This window comes from Prionailurus viverrinus, chromosome D4 (genome assembly GCF_022837055.1).
Source record: "Prionailurus viverrinus isolate Anna chromosome D4, UM_Priviv_1.0, whole genome shotgun sequence".
Taxonomy (NCBI): domain Eukaryota; kingdom Metazoa; phylum Chordata; class Mammalia; order Carnivora; family Felidae; genus Prionailurus; species Prionailurus viverrinus.
Window position 1 is genome coordinate 17,331,999 of NC_062573.1, and position 22,211 is coordinate 17,354,209.

The window sequence follows — 22,211 nt, forward strand, 5'->3', positions numbered from 1 at the left end:
ATAAATATCTTCTGCTAACCAGGAGGCGATTATATTTTATCTTGCCCAGTCTTCAGGACTTGCTCCAAGGTCTCCCGTCTGGAGAATGTTCCACAGCTCCTTGAGGTTAGGTCACCTGCTCCACAGGAGTGCTCATTTGCGTAAGTGCTCTTGGCACTACATAGTAACTGTTTATGTGTGTTTCTCCATGATATTTTTGCATCTTTTTTAACGTTTATTCATTTTTGAGAGACAGAGAGAGACAGAGACCGAGCAGGGAGGGGCAGAGAGAGAGGGAGACACAGAATCTGAAGCAGGCTCCAGGCTCTGAGCTGTCAACACCGAGTGACGTGGGGGCTCGAACCCACCAACCGTGAGATCATGACCTGAGCCAAAGTTGGACGCTTAACCGACTGGGCCACCCAGGCGCCCCCAGACTATTAACAACTTAAAGTTTAACAAAAACAACAAAAAAGCAGATCACACAGTACCTTGTTGAATAATGTTCAATAAATGGCAATTGTACTGTAATTCCCTAGAATTATTATTCACATTAATTCTGCTACAGAGGCAGTTCGCTATCTCCTACTATTATAGCTTTGGGAGTGTCCCTACAGATGGAAGGAGTGCCTGGGAGTAGAGACAGTTGTCAAAGATGGACTTGTTCTTCTTCTGTCAGGAAGTAGGATGAGATTCATCTTTTCTCGTTGATTAGGCTCTGGATTCAACTGGAAAAAATCAATTACAGTACCATAGTCTCTGAGTACTTTATTCTCTAGTGGGTTAAAAAAACAAAATCCCAGACTACCATGCGACAAATGGGTTACAGGACGTTCTTTCAGGATGTAAGTGTGTAAAAAGTAATATCTTCCATCTGATGGCTGAGACTTGGGGACACTGACTTTTTGGTATTGATAGTACCTTCCCAGAGGAGGCGCTCTGTGGGCACCTGCTAATGAATGGATGGATGAATCCTCGAGTGGCAGCTCTGGGCCTGTGTCCGAAGCAGCTAGAGGAACTGACGCTGGACACAGCCCTGGCCTTTATTCAGAATTAAAGGGCAAAGTTTTAAAGGCTGCTCAGACTCTTCCTGCTTCAGAGGTATTGTCTCTAACCCTCACGGAACAGGGTAGCACTGCAGATAGGAAGTGGGGACTCTGCCTCGACATCATCTAATGACAACCACATGTCTGGTACTTCAACTGCATCATATCTAAACCTTACAACCAGCCCATGAGTAGAACTCATGAGCTCATTTAACAGATAAAGGAACAGTGGTCCAGGCTAACAACAGCCCAAGACCCTACAGACTAGAATCCTCATCTGTCTGCTCTGCCTCTTGGAGAGTAGCCCAAGTTGGTGAAGAGAGAGGGACTTATTCTCTTCCTCTTTCACATCTCCAGACATACTTCAGGACCGCTAGGCTCCGGAGGCAGGCTTGTGAGCTCCCGAAGGTTCCCTGAGAACTCTAGGAAGGTGACAGAGAGAGGCACAGTTTGCCGAATTTGGAGAGTGTGCACTAGGCCAAAGTGTAGCATAGAATGATTTATTGATATGGTCTCAAGACCCACTGACCCCTCCCTTTTCTCTCTCCCTCTCTCTCTCTCTCTCTCTCTCTCTCTCTCTCGTACACACACACACACACACACACACACACACACACACACACACACAGAGTCATTTCACTGAGAGTATCTGAACCAATAACAACGCATACATTAATTGAGGCTGATATGTTCATGAGAATCATCAACATCCTCCTAAGTACAGGACAAACTCAATTCCACAACTGAATATGCACAAGTATTTGTGTGTATACTAATCATATAGTCAAGAGAATTCCAAACTACTGGCTGGATCTTTCTTGAAAATCCACTTGGCCCCTGCTGGGATCACCCAACCCCATTTGGAAAGGGGTGACCCCAGCGTGAGCTGCTACTGGCTCCCTGTTCAGAGAGCAAGACCTCTCATAGAGCTCAGCTGTTCCTCAGGCATCTAGTAAAGCTGGTCACGCAAAAGCAGAAAATGTGACAACTGTTGGAAACCTTCCCACAGCCTATGGGAGCAACTGAACGTTCTCTGGAGCAGTCACTTCATGGGCCGTTAAAGCAGCCTATTATTCAGTTTATATAAAACACCCACCAACTACTTGGCACCAATAACTGAATATCTCCATTCTTACCAAGTTCGTGACACGATGGCCACACTGCCTTGCCACTAGGTTTAGAAACCATAAACAACTTCATTAACCATCAGGTTACACATGCACAGAGGGAAAGGGAAAGGAAAAAAAAAAAAAAAACTTTCCTGAGTTCTGAAGACCAAGTTCAAAGATTGCCCAACAGGCAAAAAAACCATAGCATTTCAACATTGCCAACAAATGTCCCTCTCACTTCAGTGGTAAAATCTCCAAGACATTTCAGATTTGAAGTCGTTGATAAAGAGGTTCTCAGTGCTACGGAAACCATATCAAATGCTTCTTTTAAAGAGAAGGGCCTGTATGCATTTTCCCTATGAAGAACCTGTCCAAAGGATTTTGAAAACACTTTAATATACTTTGCTTCCAAAACATTACACATCGTTTCTCCAACAAATTTATATGTGTTTCCAGAGAACTCCTGGACAAAAAAAAAAAAAAAAAAAAGCTACTTAGGTAGAAGAACGTCTGGAGACTCTTTTATGCCAGTATGTTAACAGACCTTCTCTTTTAATTGTTATTATTTCATATAGCAGCAGTAATCATTCCCTCATCTGCAAAGGAAATATATAATCCAGCTGTGGTGGCTCCAGTGAAAATACCACATCTGTGGATCATTGGCAACACTGTGGCAAGATTGCTCAAATCTACACAGTCCCAGAAAGTTCTCTTTTGTACTCAAGATGCACGAGGGTACACTTTTCTGAAAGTGCATGTAAACTTTGCCAAAACTGGTTGTGCCTTTGTATGCTAAAAACAGGTTTCAGATTATCCACCCCCTTAAGAAGGATGCTCTCTTGGAACATTATGCCCAGGACCCAGTCGTCAGCAGAAGTCCCCAGATCCCGCCAGGATGGAGGCTTGTGCCAGCGTCCTTGTCAATATCAAACAGCACAGGGGAAATTAACGCCCCGGTTTCAGGAGGAGGTTTCTACCGCGTGGCTGGCAGTGGAGCTGACTGCTGGTTTCCCACTTAGGAGACCGAACAGCTTCCACAAGAAGGGTGGCAGCCACCGTTCAGGTCGCCGTTCTCTTGGTTCTCCAGGGTATGCAGTCAGAGTAGTACGGATCACTGGGTGATAATATTCCAGGAATCGCCCCTTCCCCCCAAGCCCACCCCCATGCGTCTGTTCGGTCTTTTCCCAAAGCCCAGTAGCAAGCATTTATTTCTAAGCCAATCTTCCACATTCAAATCCCCAGCCCAAAGCGCGCCCTGGGGGTTTCTGTCTACAGACGTAATAAAAGAAACGGCAACGTAGCTGAGCCTTGACAGACTTTTATCCCCCAAACACATGCCCTGCGGCTACTGTGCCGGAACGTCGATGGCCCCAAAACACTCGGGGTCCCCTTCCATCCCAGACAATAGGGCAAGAAAATAAAATGAAAGTGGACTTACTGCTATGGCTTGCAGCCTTTCCTTGTGCAATTCCGCCTCTGCCATCCTGGAGAAGGGCACACAGGGAGGGGAAAAAGAAAAACAAAACACACGCTGTAGTGACCTGAGGAAATGGATGGGCACCCCGAGGGGCTGCGCTAGAAGCCCGGGGAGAGCCGAGGGGCGGCCGGGGATCCGCTCTTGGGGTGGCGGGCAGAGCTGTGCGCGCGGCTGGCTCGCCGGCTCAGCCTCCGGCCCCCGCCCGCCTGGCTGCGCCCCAGCGCCGCCGCTAACTGCACAGCTCCCGGCCGCCGGCGGCCGCGCCAGTCGGGGACGTGGGCCACGGGCAGCCGCCGGGAGGGCGCGCCCGCCCCGCGCTGGTCCTCCGCCCTGACGTCTCGGCGCCTCGCTCCGCCCCTGGGGTGTGGGGGACCTGCGGCCGCCGCCCCCCTTGGCTCTAGGCAGGCAGGAGACAGCGGGCTGTCGCGGCGGGGGAGGTGGGGTCCCCAAGGCGCGGACGGGGAGCGCGCTTGCGGGTGGGCACCTGGGGCGAGGGCGCACGGCGAGAGGCTAGGGCGCACGGCCGGCTCCGGGGTGGACGAGCGCTGAGTCCGGGCAGGGCGAGGTGGCGCCAGTGCCAGCCAACAGAGGGGCCTGAGGCAGAAAGCAGGGCCCGGAGCGCGAACTGTGACGTGCGGGCTGTGGCCACCGAGTATTCTGGCCGCCTTCTAGCGCATGCCAGATACTTGGGCTTCACGTGAGGACGTTTCCAGTAGGGAAGGGCTGCCTCGCCCACATGCCTTAGATGGCGCGGTCCTCGCACGTCAAGTGGACGGAGGGCAGGCTATAGCTCAAAACAGGCCACCCCATTGTGAGGCCAAATGCGACTTAGGAAGACAGCAGAGAGTTTGTAGCCTTCGGAGCTCCACCAGACGGGGCTTCACAACTTAGCTGTGAAACCGTGGGCAGCTCACTTAACCGCTCTGAACCTCAGTTTCCTCATCTGAAAAATGGGGTGTCCTCAGTGATTAATGAGATAAACTATATAAAGGTGCTTTGTAAAGGGCAATCTGTCCTGATCATTATCCTGTGACATTCTGGGCTGCAACGTTGAGTCTTTTCTTCCGTATGCCGTCTTGGAAAGGGCAAGTGGGATCTGGTCACTGAAATGCTTCACCTATTCTTTAAATAGTACTAAAGTGCATCTTTTGCGACAGGCTCTGGGCTGAATGTGAATGATGGATCAGACCCAGTCCAAAAGGAAATAAATGCTAAAAACAAAAGAAATACTTCTTAATATTCAGGAGGGACCTGCTAAAATTCCGAACATTCATAAGTAAGCTTTCCTGTATAAAATGAAATCATAAACACTGAAGGAAAAAAAAAAAAAGGCAATGTGACCTCTATAGACCCTTGATGATTCTATAAACACAGGACTTGAAAGGCATTTTAAAAGGTATGCACATCAAATTTCCCCAAATCACCTCTTTCCTGGGCAAATTCTTGCAATTCAACTAAATTGCCTTTTCAACTTTCACAGAGGTTTTACCTGTCACTTGATGAGCAATTACTCCTCTGCCCGAAGACTGAAGTTAGTCCCCAAAACAGTTTTACTGATTGATTGTTTTCTCTTCCTTTTCATAACGGGTGTGGGTGGAGCTGTGTGTGTGTCATAAATCGAACCCAATGCCAGATTCCACATTCTCACTCCAATATATATCCAGAACTCCTACTTTCTGGCTGAGATCTATCCCTTTCTTCAAATACTTCATTTTCTCCTCACTTCCAGCACCAGCTCCCACAGGACAAGTTCTTTCCAGGGTGTTTGCTCACAAATAAACCAAGCTGTTATTGCTTCAGCAGAGTGACTGTGTACCCAACAATAGTGGAGAGTAACAAGATGAGAAAATTGAGGCCCATGAGGTTGAGAGACTCAGCCAGAGCCATAAAGCTGAGATTTAAACTCAGATCAGACTCTCCAGAGCCCATGCTCTTTAGCACTCAGCACAGGTTCAGCAAGTGATACGGTTGGTTCGGGGGGGGGGGGGGCAGGGGGACGGGGAGCAGACCCCTGTAATAAGCAAGTAATGAATAAGAACTGGACTGTATATTTAAAATTTGTTTAAATGGTAAATTTCATGTCATGTATATTTTACCACCAAAAAAATTTTTTTAAAGGAGTAAAGAAGGGAGATGGGATGGGAGAAGAGCCTGGTCACCCGTTGGAAATGACCAGTTGGAAAACTCTGAATCACAGGTGAAAAGAATCAGGATTGGGGATATAAATTTGGGTGTCATCTATTTTGAGGTTATAGCTAAAGAAATGAGAATGGCCAGAGTGAGAAAACAGAACAAGAAGAGAAGAGTGGCACCTGGGTGGTTGAGCATCCAACTCTTGATTTTGGCTCAGGTGATGATCCCGGGGTCGTGGGATGGAGGCCTATGTCAGGCTCCATGCCAAGTGTCGACCCTGCTTAAGATTCTCCCTCTCTCTCTCTCCCTCCCTCCCTGCCTCCCACCCCTCTCCCCTGCTCATGCTCTTTCTCTCTCTCTCTCAGAAGAAGAAGAAGGAGGAGGAGGAGGAGGAAGAGGGGAAGGAGGAGGAAAGAAAGCCCAGTAAAGGAGTCTGAGAAATATCATCTGAGAAGCAGAAGGAAAAATCAGGAGGGGTGTTTGTACCAAAGGCCACAACAGGACAAAAGGGGTTTTCACAAGGGTCAGATGCTTCTGAGAGGTCAAGAAGGATGCAGACTAAGAAGAGGCTATTGGCTTGGGCAGTCAGGAAGCCATAGGTGACATTGGGACAGTAATGTGTGTGTGTGGAAAGTCAGCCCAGAAGTGATTATAGGGAGTTGAGAACGAATGAAAAGTAAAGGGAAAGCATCTATGAGTATAAACCACTCCTTTCAGATCTTTGGATATGAAAGATGAAGGTGATTGGAGGAACAGGAAGGTGGTCTATGGGAAGCAGGGTCAAGTTAAAGGGTCGTTAGGTCAGATAAGACTTGAAATGTTTTGGGAATGAAGGGAATTTTGGCATCAGGAAAGTGAGGCCAAAGACACAATCAGAAGGGAAAATAAGTATTAAGTCTCAGATTAGACCATGAGCACTGGTAGCCTTGGAAGGAAGGAGTAATTAAGCAGGGCAGGAGGATGGAATGGGTAGAAACAAGAAGAAACTTTAAGATGAAGGAGAGAAAAGTTGAGTGAGTGTGTGACACGTGGCCTCGTTTTCCCACCTAATGGAAGGATCATTGGGGTGGAGGTGGGGTGGGGGACTTCAAGAGAACAGAAATGATTTGTAAAGAAGCTGTAGAAAATGGGAAATATTGAGACATGGTTCCCAACCAGAAGTTTGCATCAAAATTTCCTGGAGCACATTTCCCTGAACATATACAGAAATAAATTCCTATGGGGTGAGGTAGGGGTTAGGGATGGGTTTAGAACCACTGTACTGAGTTTACTAGAAATAGACAAAAGATTCGTACCAATTGTGTATACCTCCTCAGTGGTTTCTAACTACCTAAGACCCATGATACACACTGGTTGTGTGTTTACTCAGCGTTGAAGATTGTCAAGGCAGGTATGGCAAAAAGTCAAAGGAGAGATGAGATTCAGAATGCTGAACCCTGGGGTTTTGTCCAGGTGGAGGTGTAGCCGACTGATGTTGTTTGGATGCCCAATTTGCAAACCCCTTTCCTCTTTGGGGAATTCCCATATTACAAGCCATAGTGAGAGTTGAGAGCCACCTCTCATCATAGAACCTGGGAAATACCAGACACTTGCTTCCCCAGATCCCACAGAAGCGACAATATGGCATGCAATCTGGGCTCAGTCAGACATGAGCATCTGCCAAGGATCTTGAAGACACAGCATCCCAGAATTCTTTCAGGCTGGTAGCTCACCTTTGGTCCTGCCCATTGTCCAAGCCCCCTTCTCTAGCCTTCTCAGCTATTCTGTGAATACACTTTCAGTTCCTGCCTTCTCTGCTCCTATCAACTGGAATCAGTTTCTATTGCTTGTCACTAAGAATCCTAAGTGAAACAGGAAGGCTTGTGAAATGAATGGCTGATGCTTGGCCACAGAGCAGAGGGAAAACATCTTCTCTCACAGCATGGCTGCCTTCAAATCTCTACATTTTAGAATTTGAAAAATCATTGAATCCATTACAAACACAGACATTTCTAACCCAAATTATGCCACTTCTTTCATAAACTTTTATTGTGTAGCTATTCTGTACTAAACATTAGGCTATGGCTTGATATCACAAAGAATTCATAGTCCAGTGCTAATATTGGTGACTTGTTGTCTTCCACACATTTACAATCTGGAAAGATCTATTACAATGGTGCAGAATGTGTGTAACGAATCACTAGTTCATGCTGGGATATTAAATTGTGTTGTGTAAGCACTACCCGTATTGTTTAATGGTTTTTCTGATAGATGCTGCATTCCAAAGCATTACATGGAGAGAATACGGAATGCTAGATTTGCAAAATAGATGTTTTATTAATAAAAGTTTCAGTCTATTTTAGAGCATGAGTCCTTTGGGAACCACAGATGAACATAGCCTACTCCCCTGGGGGGAAAACAGGAGCCCTGTAAACTGAGAGGGAAATGACTTGCCAAGACCCGTTGAGTGAGTAAAAGTTAAAGTCTTGTTAAGTGGAAGCTAGGAGCGTGAAATTTCAGAGTAACCTGAAGCTTTCTCTTGACAAAAGTAATTTTAAAAGGAATGCCCGGGTCCTCCACAGTGTTTGTATTCGTATGAGCTCTCTTTTGCCTTTTAGGGTCTTGTAGAATATGTAGTCATTCAAAACATATGTGGTAGCTCTGCACAGAATCAAAAGGAGGGGAACGGTGGTTGGAGGCTTTTGGCTCCTTTGGTTGTGAACAATTTAGGAAAGTTGATGGGATTTCAAGTATGTGCTGTGTTTCTCTATGTGATTCGAATGATAGATTCATCTAGAGAGTTTCCATGGGGCAAGAAAGAGAAGTTAGAAAACAGAACCAACCAAGATTAGGCTGGATGTCACTTAAGATATATGTTGACTAGGCTCTGTACATGGTAGATTCAAAATGAGCAGTTGGAAATCTATCTAGAAGTGAACATTAGTATCTTAGTTTGATGGCTTCCTTTTCTCTTGGTTCACTCTGGACACGTCAGCTGACTGATGCTGTGGGTCAGCATCATTTCACGAGAGGAAATGAAGTGGTATAAGGAAGGTATATGGGAATTAGAGCAGGGTAGTTAAGGATCATTCTACATTTGTCTTGCTTGATACTCACATGTTGGCTCATAATAATCCTGTTACTGATAACAGTTTTGAAAAGTGGGATTAGGAAGTAGTAGGTGGGTGTTACGCAGAAAAAAGGCATGAACTCTATGGACAAGTGTGAATCCCGGCCCAGAGATTCATCGACTACACCCTTTGAATTCTTTTAGGTGCCCTTTTCTTCTCTTTAACGTGGGGTGATAACTTTAACCTCATAGGGGTGTTGTGAGAAATCAGGGCATCAGCATAAAATACTGAAAAGAGTGACCACAGCAGCTGCTCCAGAACCAGTAGGTCCTAATTACTCAACCCGATGTTGCTTCATTAATAATGTCATAGATGGGACCAAGTGAGTGACTTGGTTTTATCCATCCTTTTATGTAGGCATTTTTTTTAAGAAAGGGGGTGAATTATTATTATTCTTAAAATTCCTCACATTAGTTGGTACTTGTATTTTCTCATAGAGGGGGATTCTGCTCTGTCATTTATTGTCTAGAAACGTCATTACCAGGCTCTTTTTTTAACGATTCATAGACACTTACAGTCATATCTTTTGGACTGAATCAATTTAATAATTATAAATAAGAAGGAATGAGAAGGAAATGCTTAAGAAGAGATGGATGAAGTCCTAGGAAAATATGGAAAACAAGCTTGATTTGGGGATGTTTGGGAAGAGAGCTACATACGTAGGTATTAAAGGTGCTCTTCGGTGGAGTTGATTCTAGGTTTGGGTACAAATTAGCTACAAAGGGAAAAAGTCTTTGGGAAGGCCGGTCTGGTTATGTAATGCCAGCAGACACAATTGGGTCATTGGCTTCTCAGAGAGCTTATGGGCCAGTCTAGTTTGCCTTAGTACAATGATCACGATGTGCCCTGTCAGCTTGGAATCCCTTGTTGCAGTGTGGCCGTCGACACTTTCATTGTTAGCCATGACTCGATAATGCTGTACACATTCTGGAAGTCAGCACTACTGACAGGAGAGAGACGTCCTGTGGTGCTGGCTGAGAAGCGACAATGGCCTATCAGTTCAGTCCTGTGTGCTCTCCTGGTTGGAGAATGAGTAATCATATTGGGAAAGCTTAGCTTCAGCCCCTACCACGTTTAGATGCTAAGCCCACATGATGCCCTTTGGAAGGTCTGGGGTCTCAATCTCACATGATTACTCACCCTCCATACGCTAGCAAATGTTTATGAAATCCAACTCTCCCAGATGGGGCCCCCTAGACAAAGTGCCTTTCCCCAAAGCAGCTCAAGGTAGAGTGGAAAGAGCGTAAGAAAAAGTGTCGATCTTAGGTCCTAATCCTAACTCTGCCACTCACTGTGTGACCTCAAGCAAGTCACTTAACTTCTCTGCACTGAGGCTTTCTGTTTGTAAACTGGGAAGAGGGACAGCTAACTACCTCACAAGGTTCTTATAAAGATGAAAGGAACTCATGAATGAAAAAGTATTCTGAGAACTATAAATGCTCTGTGAGTGTGAAGGACTACAGGGAAAGAGGTGACCTCAAAGTTAGGGACTTAGGGACATAATGACTGGTCAGCGGGGAAATATTTGCAGATCTGTGCAACATTGTAGCAGCCACAGGCTTGGTCCACGGGAGAAAAAACCCTGTTAATACATGAGACAAAAGAGGCTTCCAAGTTTCTGATGGGCTTCTAAGACCATCAAATCAATAAATGAAAATGATCACCACCACCTAGGACTCTCATTGACTCCTGATGTTCCTCAATCACTCAAGTGATTCTGCTTTCTCCGGTCCAAAGACAAACAGCCCCACATTCCAAGCTACATATTTAACTAGCTTCACTAAATGCAGAAAAGTGTGTAGGGGTCTGACGATAAGACAGGAAAAGCAGAGAGAAAGAGGAGACAAGGAAACAGAAAAGCTTGGATCTTTTGTGCCAATTGTATGTGTCGAGCCTATATTTGAAAGCTACTTGATCTGTGTTTACATGAATGTGTTCTCCTTTCTGCATTCATTCAGAGCTAAATTTAACCCACTAGAGGGGAAGGCATACTTGGGGAGGTGGAGGTGGAAAAAGAGCCGACACAGAGGCGGATGCTTGACTGGGAGCCAGGAGCACTGGGGGAGCTCCAGCACAGGGAAGATCGCCCCTCTGGAGGCTCCGAGGATGGAGTCCATGCGACTTCACAAAGGGACATGTTTTCATTAGAGCAGATGTGCCCTCCATTTCTGAGAAGCATGTGAGCTCCCAACAAGACGTTAGATCTTGTGTGTAGGAGAAAGCGGTTCCCGACTCTCATGAGCTCCCACGCCTGGCCCAGCCCTTCAGGTAGTGGACACTCAGCAGCTCTCCAGGCCTCCCCCAAAGAATGCAGTGTCTGTCCCCATGGGAAAAGTAGCGGGGAGGCTGGCAGGGCTGCTTCTGACGCAAAGTTGAGCTTGCCTTCCGTGGCGGTGCCATTCCAGACGTGTTCCCTCCGGGGCAACTTTCTTAGGATAGGGGGTGGAGGAGAAGAAGGTTGTTGCATTCATAATCTGAGTTGCATTAAGTGTTATGCACCCATAACGGATACAAGATGGTTTTGCCTGTGCTGGGACTCAGCCACCGCCCTCTCTCAGTCCTTTGTGATTTCTCTTCTTCCCACTCAATTACCACTCTCCTCCTCTAACTCCTTACTGTGCACTCGTCTCTGAGTCAAGCCCTCAGTGGGCCATGGTTTGCAAATGGACAAGTCCTTGCCACTCAGATAGGTTTTCCTACGACTGGAGAGTTCTCTGCTAGAAGCGAAGACTTCCCTACAGAACAGGCAGTCAGCTTCCATCTGGGACTCGGTCCCCCCTTGTCTTGTGGAAATTTCCCTTTGTTAGGATGGGGGAGGGGAGGCCCCTTGGCTTCTGGGATGGTTCTCCTTTATTTGAGGCTCAGCTAAGTCACCCCAGCATCTTGTCAAAGCTTTACCCTGTGTATAGCCTCTCCTACTCTCTACTCCTCCCCAGAGAACTTGACACCTTCTTCATCTGTTTGTCCCACTCCAAATTTGGTGCTTTCTCATACCATATGCTATGTCTGGAATGTAGCCTCCCCCTCGCTTTTCTAACTTTCCAAGTCTCCTCTTGTTAACTCCACAGAGTTCCAGAAATCCCAGCCCCTCAGGGTATGCCTGGCAGTCCCTTTGGGAAGAAAATTGGTTATCCCTCCTAATTCCTAACATAGTGTGTGACTTACAAATTGATTGCTTGATTTGTGATTCTTTCAGTTAACTTTAAAAATCATAAAATCAGAGCCCTGAAGGACACCTTAAATTAATCAGCATCCCTCAGGCTGCCATGATGGTTGTTGGCATGTCACAAAGCTACTTAAGTTGGGAGGAAGCATGGGTTGGACAACCCTGGCCTTAAATACCAGTTCTACTACATAATGACCTTGAGAAATTTATTTGACTTCTTTGAGCTTAAGTTATTTTATCTGTAGAATGGGAAAGATAATAGTATCCATTTCATGAGATTATTGTGACCATCAAATGAGGTAAGGTATCCAAAGCTCCCGACATATTGTAGGTGGTCAGTGAATAGTTTTATTATTATGAGCATAATCCTATTTATTCATTGATACCTGTATCAGTCTGGATATGTTTTGCCTGGATGTGCCTGTGTTCAAGTGAAGGCTCCTAAGTTGCTTGTTTGGGCCATCCCCAGGTACTATGGACTGCACGCTTGTGTCCCCCAAAATACATATATCGATACCCTAATCTCCAATGTGATGGAGACAGGGCTTTTGAGAAGTAATTGGGTCATGAGAGTGGAGCCCTTGTGATGGGATTAGTGCCCTTAGAACAGGAGGCATTAGAGAGTTTGCTTTCCTCTCCTTCTCCACCATATGAGGACACAGCAAGAAGACAGCCATCTGCAAACCAGGAAGAGGTTTCTCACTAGGAACGCAGTCTATCTGCACCCTAATCTTGGACTTCAGCCTCGAGAACTGTAAGGAAACGTTGTTTGTTGTTTAAGCACCTTATGGTCATTTGTTATAGCAGCTCACAGCTGACTAAGACACTACGTCTGCCCATATGGCCCTTCAGACTAGAGCTGCTCGTGAAGGCTCTCGACTACCCTTACCACTAGAGTTTGCTATCCAAGGTCTTTTGATGCTGTGCAAACTTTTTCATAACACTTTGGCTTTGCCAAAGTCTGCACATATCATGAGAGATTGAAAGAGACAAAAGTGCAAAGTGTTCTAAAGTGATATATGTTACCATCTTGAACAGTGATCCCAAGCTTTTCGGGAGGGCAAATCACAGAATCCTTTTGAGAATCTGATAGGAAGTAGAGGATGTTTCCCAGGGAAATGCATATGCATACAACATTTTGTGGGCAATTTCTGAGCTTTCAGGAACCTTTTGAATTCTTCCATGGATACCCTGAGAAGATCCATGGACCTCTGGTTTAAAAAAAAAAAATTCTCTGCTCTGGAACCTAGAATATCAGAACAATTGAGAGAGACAAGAGAAAAGATTTATCTCCAAGATCCAGGGAGCTCACCTTGGTTATTAATGCAAGAGTGAGGGAAGTCTGGAGAACTCATGTGTAGCCTCATCGTGCCCCTGACCTAGACAACAGCTGCCCAAGCTGCTTGCTATTGGCTCTGAGAGCTGCCTTCCTTTGTTCCAAATCACAGCTCTTGGCAGAGAAAAGGCACTGGGCCAATGAACCCCCTCCCTGGGCATGAGCTATCTCTCTCTCTCTCTATCTCTATCTCTCTCTCTCTCTCTCTCCCAACCTGAAACTTCCTCTGACCAATGTCTATCCAGCCTTTAGTCCTTCTAGCATGGCCTTCACTTGATCTCCCCTGAAAAGATCTGTCCTGCATCTGTATACAGTAGGTAATCTTTCAATCTATTCTTGACTCCTAGGATTAGCTTGAAACTGCTTTCTATCAAAACAAATACAGGTATCAGGACTATGCATTTGATCAGAATAATGAAATGATTTGTCCATATCACCCTCGAACAGCATTAGACTGTACTTCATCAGGCACCATTATGAATAGCCTACAATACTCAAAATCTACTTTCCAAGGCTGGCCCCACTTTCTTGCCTCCACCACTGCTGAGGGAAGTCATTTGACTTCCAGTTTGGAACTACCATCAAGAATTCGAGCTTGACCCAAAACCACTGGACTCTCCAACTTCCAAGGAAAACAGCCCGTCGCTGAATTAAAGACACTGTTAGGTTGGTTGGAGCCAAAACAAATGGAGCAGACTTTTCCTTAATAAGGGGGAAGCAGCCTTTCCAAGGTGGTGAGGCAAGCAGCAAACGAAGTGTCAGATTTCAAACCCCAGCACCCTGGAAAGCCGGGCAAATGACAGTGTCTTTTAGGATGACTTCAGGGCAGTCGTAAGGATTGAAGTAAAACAGTCTGAGCAAGTGAAATCCTAAACTTGATAATCCCATTATTTTAGAAAACGTCGTTAACAGCCCCAGTCCGTAGAAGAGACATTTGGTAAGAATATGACCATTGTCAGAAAGAAAAAAAAAACGGGCAAAGATACACTTTGCCATTTTACTTTAACAGAAATATGAACTAGGGCTTTCCTGATTTGTAAGAAAGCAGAAACAGACTGATTTAAGTAAAAAGCTGAATGTTTCCAAATGTCTTTCTAAATTAAATAAAGGTTTGAATGGAGTGTTAGAGAAAATAGCTTGAATTTAAGGGTAAAATGTTGGTTTTTTTAATTTATAAACATGTACATGATGCTTATTTTGTCCCTGGATCCCTTCTAAGTGATTTGCAAGCATTAATTGATGTAATCCACCTAATAGCCCTATACGGGCTGCATTTTTATACCCATTTTACAGACAAGGAGAGTGAGACACAGAGAGCTTCCACACAGCTTCTAGGTGGCAGATGTAATAATATCAAGTAACAGGCTTGTGCTGGTGGAAGCTTGTACCTGAGTGGGGCTATTTCAATGTGGGGGGGGGGGGGCGGCGGTTAACTGCATTATAAATAATATGCAATTAAAAGAGTAAAAGTGATTTCTTTCATTTTGAGGTACTTGGATCATCATCCTTCTGAAGGGATAAGACCTCAGATACAACCATAAAAAGGGGAATCAACTAAGTCAGTTTCTTCCACCATGCCTTTCTTCCTTTTTTCCCATCCCTTTGTCTGTCTGTATGTCTGTAGGCCTGTTGGTCTGCCTGCCTGCCTGCCTTCCTTCCTCCCTCCCTCCCTCCTTTCCATCCTTCCTGGTACAAGTATTGGGCACACACTTCTCACCAAGCGTTGTCCCAGGTCCTGGGGATCAGCAGAGAACAAGACTTACATTCCAGGGAAGGGAGAGAGACATGAAAAGCAGGGAAATCTACAATATAACTTCAGAAATGTTCTGAGGAAAACTAACCACACTAAGAGGAGAGAGTGGTGTGCAGATGAATAAATGACACTCTATCAGAGAAACCTGAATGGAGTGAGTGACAGAACCATGTAAATATCAAGGGAACAGTGTCCCAGGCAGAGGGAGCAGGCAACGGAAAGCCTCTGTGATGTGACACGGCTGTGCTCAGCATCTTGGAGAGGCAGCAAGGAGACTGGTGTGGCAGGGGCAAAGGGAGTGAGGTGATAGTTGTGGGAAAGGAGGACAGAGAGTGGCCTGGTCAGAGCACGGCCTCAGGAAGGTATGGACAAGGTGTGAAGGAACATATTTATATTTTAAAAGATCACTCTGGGGATGCCTGGGTGGCTCAGTTGGTTAAGCATCTGACTCTTCATTTTGGCTCAGGTCATGATGTCATGAGTTCGTGAGATCAAGCCCCACATTGGGCTCTGTGTTAACAGCTCAGATCCTGCTTGGGATTTTCTCTCTCCCTCTCTCTTTGCCTCTCCCACTTGCACTCTCTCTCTCTTTCTAAATAAATAAATAAACATTAAAAAAAAAAAAGTAACAGATCACTCCGGCTGCCTTGGAGGAGGCAGGAGAGAGAGAAGAAGATTCAAGCAGGAGACCAGCTGAAGGATCGCATGGGGTTGACATGAGAGAGGGTTGACATGGAAGGTGGTAGTGGTAGACAGAATGATGGCCTCCAAAGATGTTGACATGCTGATCCACGGGCTGATCCTAGAATCACATGCTGATCCACGTGCTGATCCATGTTATCTTACATGGCAAAGGGACTTTGGCAGAGTGGACAGGAGTGGGCACTGAGGGAACTGTCACATGGACAGACTCGGAAAGCCTTCACTCCAGGTTGGAGAAGGAGCGGCAGGGGACTGAGGAGAGGGGACATGAGCCCTTGGCTCAAACCCAGTTACATCATTTCTCCAAGGTCAGATTCCTCCATTGGAAAATGAAATTAATAGTGCCTAACCCATACAGGTATCTCGAGGGTGAAAGGAGACAATCCATGTGGAGCCCTGGGCTCGGTGCCTGGCAGGTACCGAGCACTCTCGTAAACGCCGAACAGCAACATTCCTATGAGAGGGGTCCGGTGCCGCGGTTGAGAGCGTTGCCAGGATAGGGTGCTCGGCTCACATACCAGCTCTGTATTTATTAGATGGTGGACCCTGGGCAAGGTGCTTACCTTCCCTGTGCCTCAAGTTCATTCTAAGTAACCTGAGGCTAATAATATCTACCTTATGCGCTACATGGAAAGGTCTGTCTTGGCCTTTATTATTCTGGCAATGAGGATGATAAATAATGCATGCCTTCTAAAAGATATAATTAGTATTGACTCTAGATCTTATGAATCATAAAATATGAAATGAAAATCCAAAGGATTGGTTTGCCACGTAAACAGTAAGAGTCTTTGTAATCAGGTATTTAAATGACTCATAATTTTGCCTAATCAACATGCAACCAAAAGTTCACGCGAGATAAGTGAAGCTGCTCTTGGCTTCATTTCTGGGGTGATTTCAGGATGCTGTGAGTCCAGTCATATACTCAGCAGCCTCGCCGACAACTTAAACCTTGGATGGGGCTGCTATGAGGAAATCACAATGAGTTTGCAAGATGCCAACGCAGTCTTGGAGAATTAACATCCTCTGTTAGCTGGCTCTGATTGTACCCTTCCACTCCCTCCCCTGCCCAGTGTGACTGGAGACCTAGGAGTCACTATACCTGGACCAAATCAAGGGCCAGGGACTTTGGTATTTAATGATGTCTAGAAAACACACAAGTCATTAGTGCCAAAAACAGAGGCGACAATCCTATTCCCACTCAGCAGAGCAATTGGCTTAGCAGTTTAGACACACACACAAATGGCCCTTTTATGGGTAAAACGATGACCCTGAGCTCTGAAATCTGAAGAGTGCTAAGTGTGTGGCATTTCCTTAAATGCCTTCTGAAAGGGCTCCTGGGACAGTAATGAATGTTCATTTGACATATCTTATCAGAGAAGTCAGAGCGAGCCTGCCTGTGTCTCCTCCCAGGAGGAGTGTTTGGCAGTGTTAGTGACAAACTGGGGGAGCTTCCAGACAGAGTGTGGCACTAGGCACGTGACAGGCCCGGGTGTAACCAGCAGCCACATGGCATCCATCACAATTGGTCCCCGTATTGACATCGAACCCCTGAACAAGCCGTGTGCCCACCACGTCTGCTTGGGCTCAGGGGCTGCACTCACAGAGGGGTCTGTGCACAGCAATACCAGCATCACGGTGGAAATGCAGATGCTCAGCTAGCCTGAAACCTACTGAGTCAGGATCTGCATTTTTGTAAGATCTCTTGGTGATTCGTGTGCACGTTCAAGTTTGAGAAGTGCCGGTCTAGGGCCTGCTGGGTCCCAACTGTGACAACGCAGTGGAGACTCGGGATGCTTTAAAATAATGCCGCTCCCTGAGATCCACTCCAGAAGTCTATTAGGATCTGTTTTCAAATTTCCCGGGTGATTTTATTATGCAGCTAGGATTAAGAACCACTGATCTAGAATCCTTGATGAAGAAGATGATTGTGGTAACAGTGGTGGTATGGATATGGATATGGATATGGATAATGACAGCAATGATTGCAGGGACCTTTTGTGAGCACCTCCCGATGTCAGACTCTTCTTATTGCTATCTTCACTCACCAAAGTCCTATGAAGGGGAACTATTATTTTCTCCACTTCAGAGATGAAGAATTAAGACACAATCTAAGGTCACACAGAGTGGATTGGGTAGAGACAGGATTTGCACTATTAACCTCTTTACAAATCATTGAGCCTGTCCCAGGCTGACTTTATCAGAATCTCTGAGGATGGGGTCTAGGGAGCTTGATTTTAAATTTATACACCAGTGAATCTTTTTCATACTAAAGTGTAATATGTGAGAACCATGTTTTATCCAGTCCCAAAGTGGTTTGTTAATTTAGGACTTTGGAAATGGAGAAGAATCAGGGTACCCTGGGGAGCTATGAGTTTGTTCAGCAGTTACCTTGAGCATCATGTACAGGACTGTTTATATACATAGTTGTTCATAATTTCCATTACACAGATGTAAGTCCTAAGTAGCCACATTCCTTCTTCTAATAACTAACTGGTCAGATCTTCTCATTGCAGAAGGCCCCAGTTTTAGTTCAGGTTTTTCCCTGTGGTTCCACATGATCCATGACTCAGTTTTCCTTTTCCCAGTTATTATTCATCCATCCAACCATTCATCCATCCATCCATCCACCCACACATCCATCAATCCACCCACACATCCATCAATCCACCCACACATCCATCTATCCAACCATCCATCCATCCAACCATCCATCCATCTACTACTCAATGCCTTCAATTACCGACCACACTGGCATTGGGATGTAGAGTTGAGTAGGGTGCAACCCTCACAAAGCAACAAAAACATTAATGGGCCTTTACAGAACAATGAATAAAGTTTGGTGATGGAGAAATCAAAGATGCACTGGAGGTAAAGAGGAAAAAGCCAATTCCTGGGGTCTGGGGGAGAATGCCCAGGCAGGAGGGAGGAGCTGGTGGTTCCCATGAAGGCTTCTCAGAGGAGATTAAGTAAAAACTGCACTGCAAAGGTTGCATAAAGCCTCAATAAGGAGGGGAAATGGTACATAAGGAGAGGAAAGAGGCTGGGCAAGGCCAGGAGGCAGGAAATAGTGCAGTCCTATTCTGGAGAGGTACGTGCAAGGTGGAGGGATGTGGGAGATGGCCCTGCTGAGATGAGGCAGGCACCCGGCCACGGTTTGGCTCAGCATGTCACATATTCTCCCGCAGGTGGTGGGGAGCCACTGAAGGGTATAAACAGGGAAGTTACTCTGGAAAGATCAGTGGGGCTATGTATTGAGAAAGGATTGTCATGTGAAGACTGTATGCAGGGAGACTATTTTCAGAGTCTTTAAGAGAGATGGGAAGCTCCTGAACTGAAAATACTTGTGATAATGGTAGTGAGTTGAATAGTCCAGGTCCTAACCCCCCGTGCCTGTTAACATGACCTTATGTGGAAACAGAGTCTTTGCAGATGTAATTAAGGCTCTTCCAATGAGGTCATCCTGGCATTTCGGGTGGGCCTTAACCCCAATAACTGGTATCTTTATAAGAGAAAGGAAAGGGGGATTTGGGACACACAGACCCAGAGTGGGGAAGGCCATGTGAAGACAGAGGCAGAGACTGGAGTTAGGCAGCCACAGACCAAAGAACACCATGGATTCAGGCAGCCACAAGAACACAGGAGAGAGGCATGGAACAGATTCTCCTTCAGAGCCTCCAGAAGGAAGCAACCCAGTGGAGACCTTGATTTCAGACGTCTGATCTCAAGAACCGAGAACAAGAGAGGATACGTTGTTATTGTTATTATTTTAAGCCCCCCAGTTTGGAGTAACTTGCTCATCCTAGGAAACTAACACAGCAACTAACACTGAGTCCTTCCTCTATGCCAGGTACCATGTGAATGGTTCGTAGGCATTAGTTCATTTCGCACTCCCGACAGTTCCGTAAGGTAGGTACTAGTATTAGCATTCCCATCTATCAGATGGGGAAACTGAGGCATACGGAAGCTAAGTCCTTTTCCCAGGGTTACAAAACCAGTAGGTGGCAGAGAAGGGCTCTACATACAGGCCGTCTGGGAGGAGAGCCTGCAGTCTCAGTTGCCTGGTCTAATGTGGGAGAGATGGAGAGGAAGAAGCAGACTTGAGGAGGTGGGGAGAATTACAATTAACATTACATGGCAGTTAACTGGGTATCTGGAGGGTGGGCAGGAGGAATTGAGCCCTCCAGATTTCAGGTGCTGTGGTGCCTCCAACCTCTGAGTTTCCATCAGCTTCTGTTTTCCATGCCACGCCGCCTCCCAGGATGTGCTAACCTGTCCACCTCTCTGGTCCTGTTCTTTGCATCTGCTTCTCAAGGAGTCCTCCAGGGCTCTTCCCAAATATGTCCTCGAAGTGGCCCCACTCCTTGACTTCCTGGACAGTGGTCTCGATGCCTCCTTCTCTCTTCTGGCTCTGGCTGCATGTTGTGACATCTTTGAGCTCTCCCCTGGCACTTAACTTCTCCTGACCCTACACTCCTAACGTTTATTCTAGTTTCTGCTCTCAGCATCCCTGTCCGTTTCCTCCCCTGTCCCCATCCCCCTGAAGAATGAGAAGAGGCAGCATCCATGTGAAGGGCTGGTAGGAAAACCAGCCTTGCCTTGTCTTCTAAAGCAAAAGTTCACTTTCTCTGTGTTGTTTTCCTATTTCCCTTTGTTAAATTTCCCTTCCTTTACCGACGGCTGTGCTGAAGGCAAATGACAAAAAAAAAAAAGTGCTCAAAAGTACTTTTTGCTTCTTTGTAATAATTTAGTGGGGTTCTTTTTTGAGTTTTTTATGGGTTTTTTGTTTGGGTTTTTTTTTTGTTTTTTTGTGGTTTTGTTTGTTTGTTTGTTTGGTCTGCAGTGAGTGTGTTCCATTAGTTTGGGTTGCAATGATAAAGCACAGGGTCTGCTGTGCTATTGCCATATATAGAAGTGTACATTGCTATTTCAAGAAATTGCCAGCCCTTACAATTCCCTCTGCAGATTGGTAGAAAATCTGCCAGTGGGCATAATTGACCAATTAATTTAAAGGTGGGTATTAGTATCATTCTACAGGTCTGCCATTAAAATAGGCTTTTACTATACTCTGAGACAAAAGTTCATTGGAAGGTCCAGGATATCGAATGGGCAAATGTTTTAAATAAAAAGTGGTTACTTAGACCAATAACCCAGGTGTCACTATACTTACTTCCACTGACAAGGTTCGTGGCCCAAAGAGAAACTATTTGGGAGACAGAATTACATAAAGGGATAATGAGAAATTCAAAGGATTGAAAACATCCCTGAAATACTTTGGAAACCTCTTTGGAAAGGGCATGCGTTTATAGGATAGAATGCTATGTTTTACATTGTTCATCTTTGTCCTCAGACATCATTTCGCAACATTCCACAAAGTGATATTGTCAACATTCCTGACATATTCATCTGCTTTCAAGCATTCAGATTGTTTTTAGAAAAGCAATAGTCTTATTTGGGAAGAAATTTGCCATGTACCCTATTGGTTTGCCAGCAACTTAAAGTACCATAAGATTAGATTTTCCTTTAATTCCAATACTATTTTTATATATATCCTATTGTGTATTCAAATATATCTAAGACATCAAATATCTACTAAAATTGTCTAGGTATTCATATTAAGTTCATTTTACTTAATACTGACTTTTGCTCCTTACAGTCTAGAAATAGAACACAGTAAGTCACGATTAACTGAATATTGCCTCTGGAGTGGTCTTTAATGAACATAAACCTTCATTCAAACAATAGACAATCCAAAAGGAGATAGTTAAAACTTGCTCATACTCCTTCAATGCACATGTTGAGATAACGTACCCTGACACAAAATCAGAGATGGAGAGATAATTTGCACTTTACTTGGAGTAGAAAAGCAAACTTTAAAAAATAAGAAAAATTTGACACTTGAAAAACTACCAGTGAGCCACAGGGGAAAAAAATTCAGTATGTTCGCATTAGAAGGATCAGAAAGGTAAGATTCCTCTTTTACTCATTTAACAGTATTTAATGAGCACCTACTATATAATAGGGACTGTGCTAGTTTCTGGGCTTATAGTGAGTGAATTTCTGGTAAGTGAAAGAAAACTCCTCCAACCAGAGCTTATAGATCTTCTTTTTACCTCTCCCTTCCTAGATGTTGGGGGAGAGGGAGCCTGGAGAAGTGCATAAAACAAAGTCTTTCAAATCAGAGTTCAGTTCAATCCCAGTACTTCATTCACTAGAGTTCTGTTTGGGGATAAACCACATAAACAACCTGAACTTCAGTGTCCTCATCTGCAGAATGGGAATAATAACAATTTGTAAGGTTCTCATGCAGATTACACAAAACACTGGGCACTGTGGCAGTGCTCCATACAAAGCAACAGTAAAGTAAGCAATAAAGAACATTATAACAAATATTAAACTTTTT

At 45.1% G+C, this 22,211-nt stretch overlaps 1 protein-coding gene across 8 annotated transcripts in view; it reads right to left on the minus strand.

Annotated features, from left to right (window-relative positions):
• Positions 1-22,211, minus strand: part of PALM2AKAP2 (PALM2 and AKAP2 fusion) — a 567,675-nt gene that overhangs the window by 327,340 nt on the left and 218,124 nt on the right. The window contains exons 1-2 of one of the 8 annotated variants that reach the window (XM_047831461.1): positions 4,096-4,111; positions 3,573-3,618 (exon numbers count right to left, since the gene is read on the minus strand). The exons of 6 other annotated variants lie outside the window; for them this stretch is intronic. In XM_047831461.1, the coding sequence (XP_047687417.1) occupies positions 3,573-3,617 (45 nt within the window). In that variant the 5' untranslated portion in view covers position 3,618; positions 4,096-4,111. Of the gene's footprint in view, positions 1-3,572; positions 3,619-4,095; positions 4,112-22,211 lie in introns of those variants that run through there. One more of the 8 variants, XM_047831460.1, reaches the window with a different exon arrangement.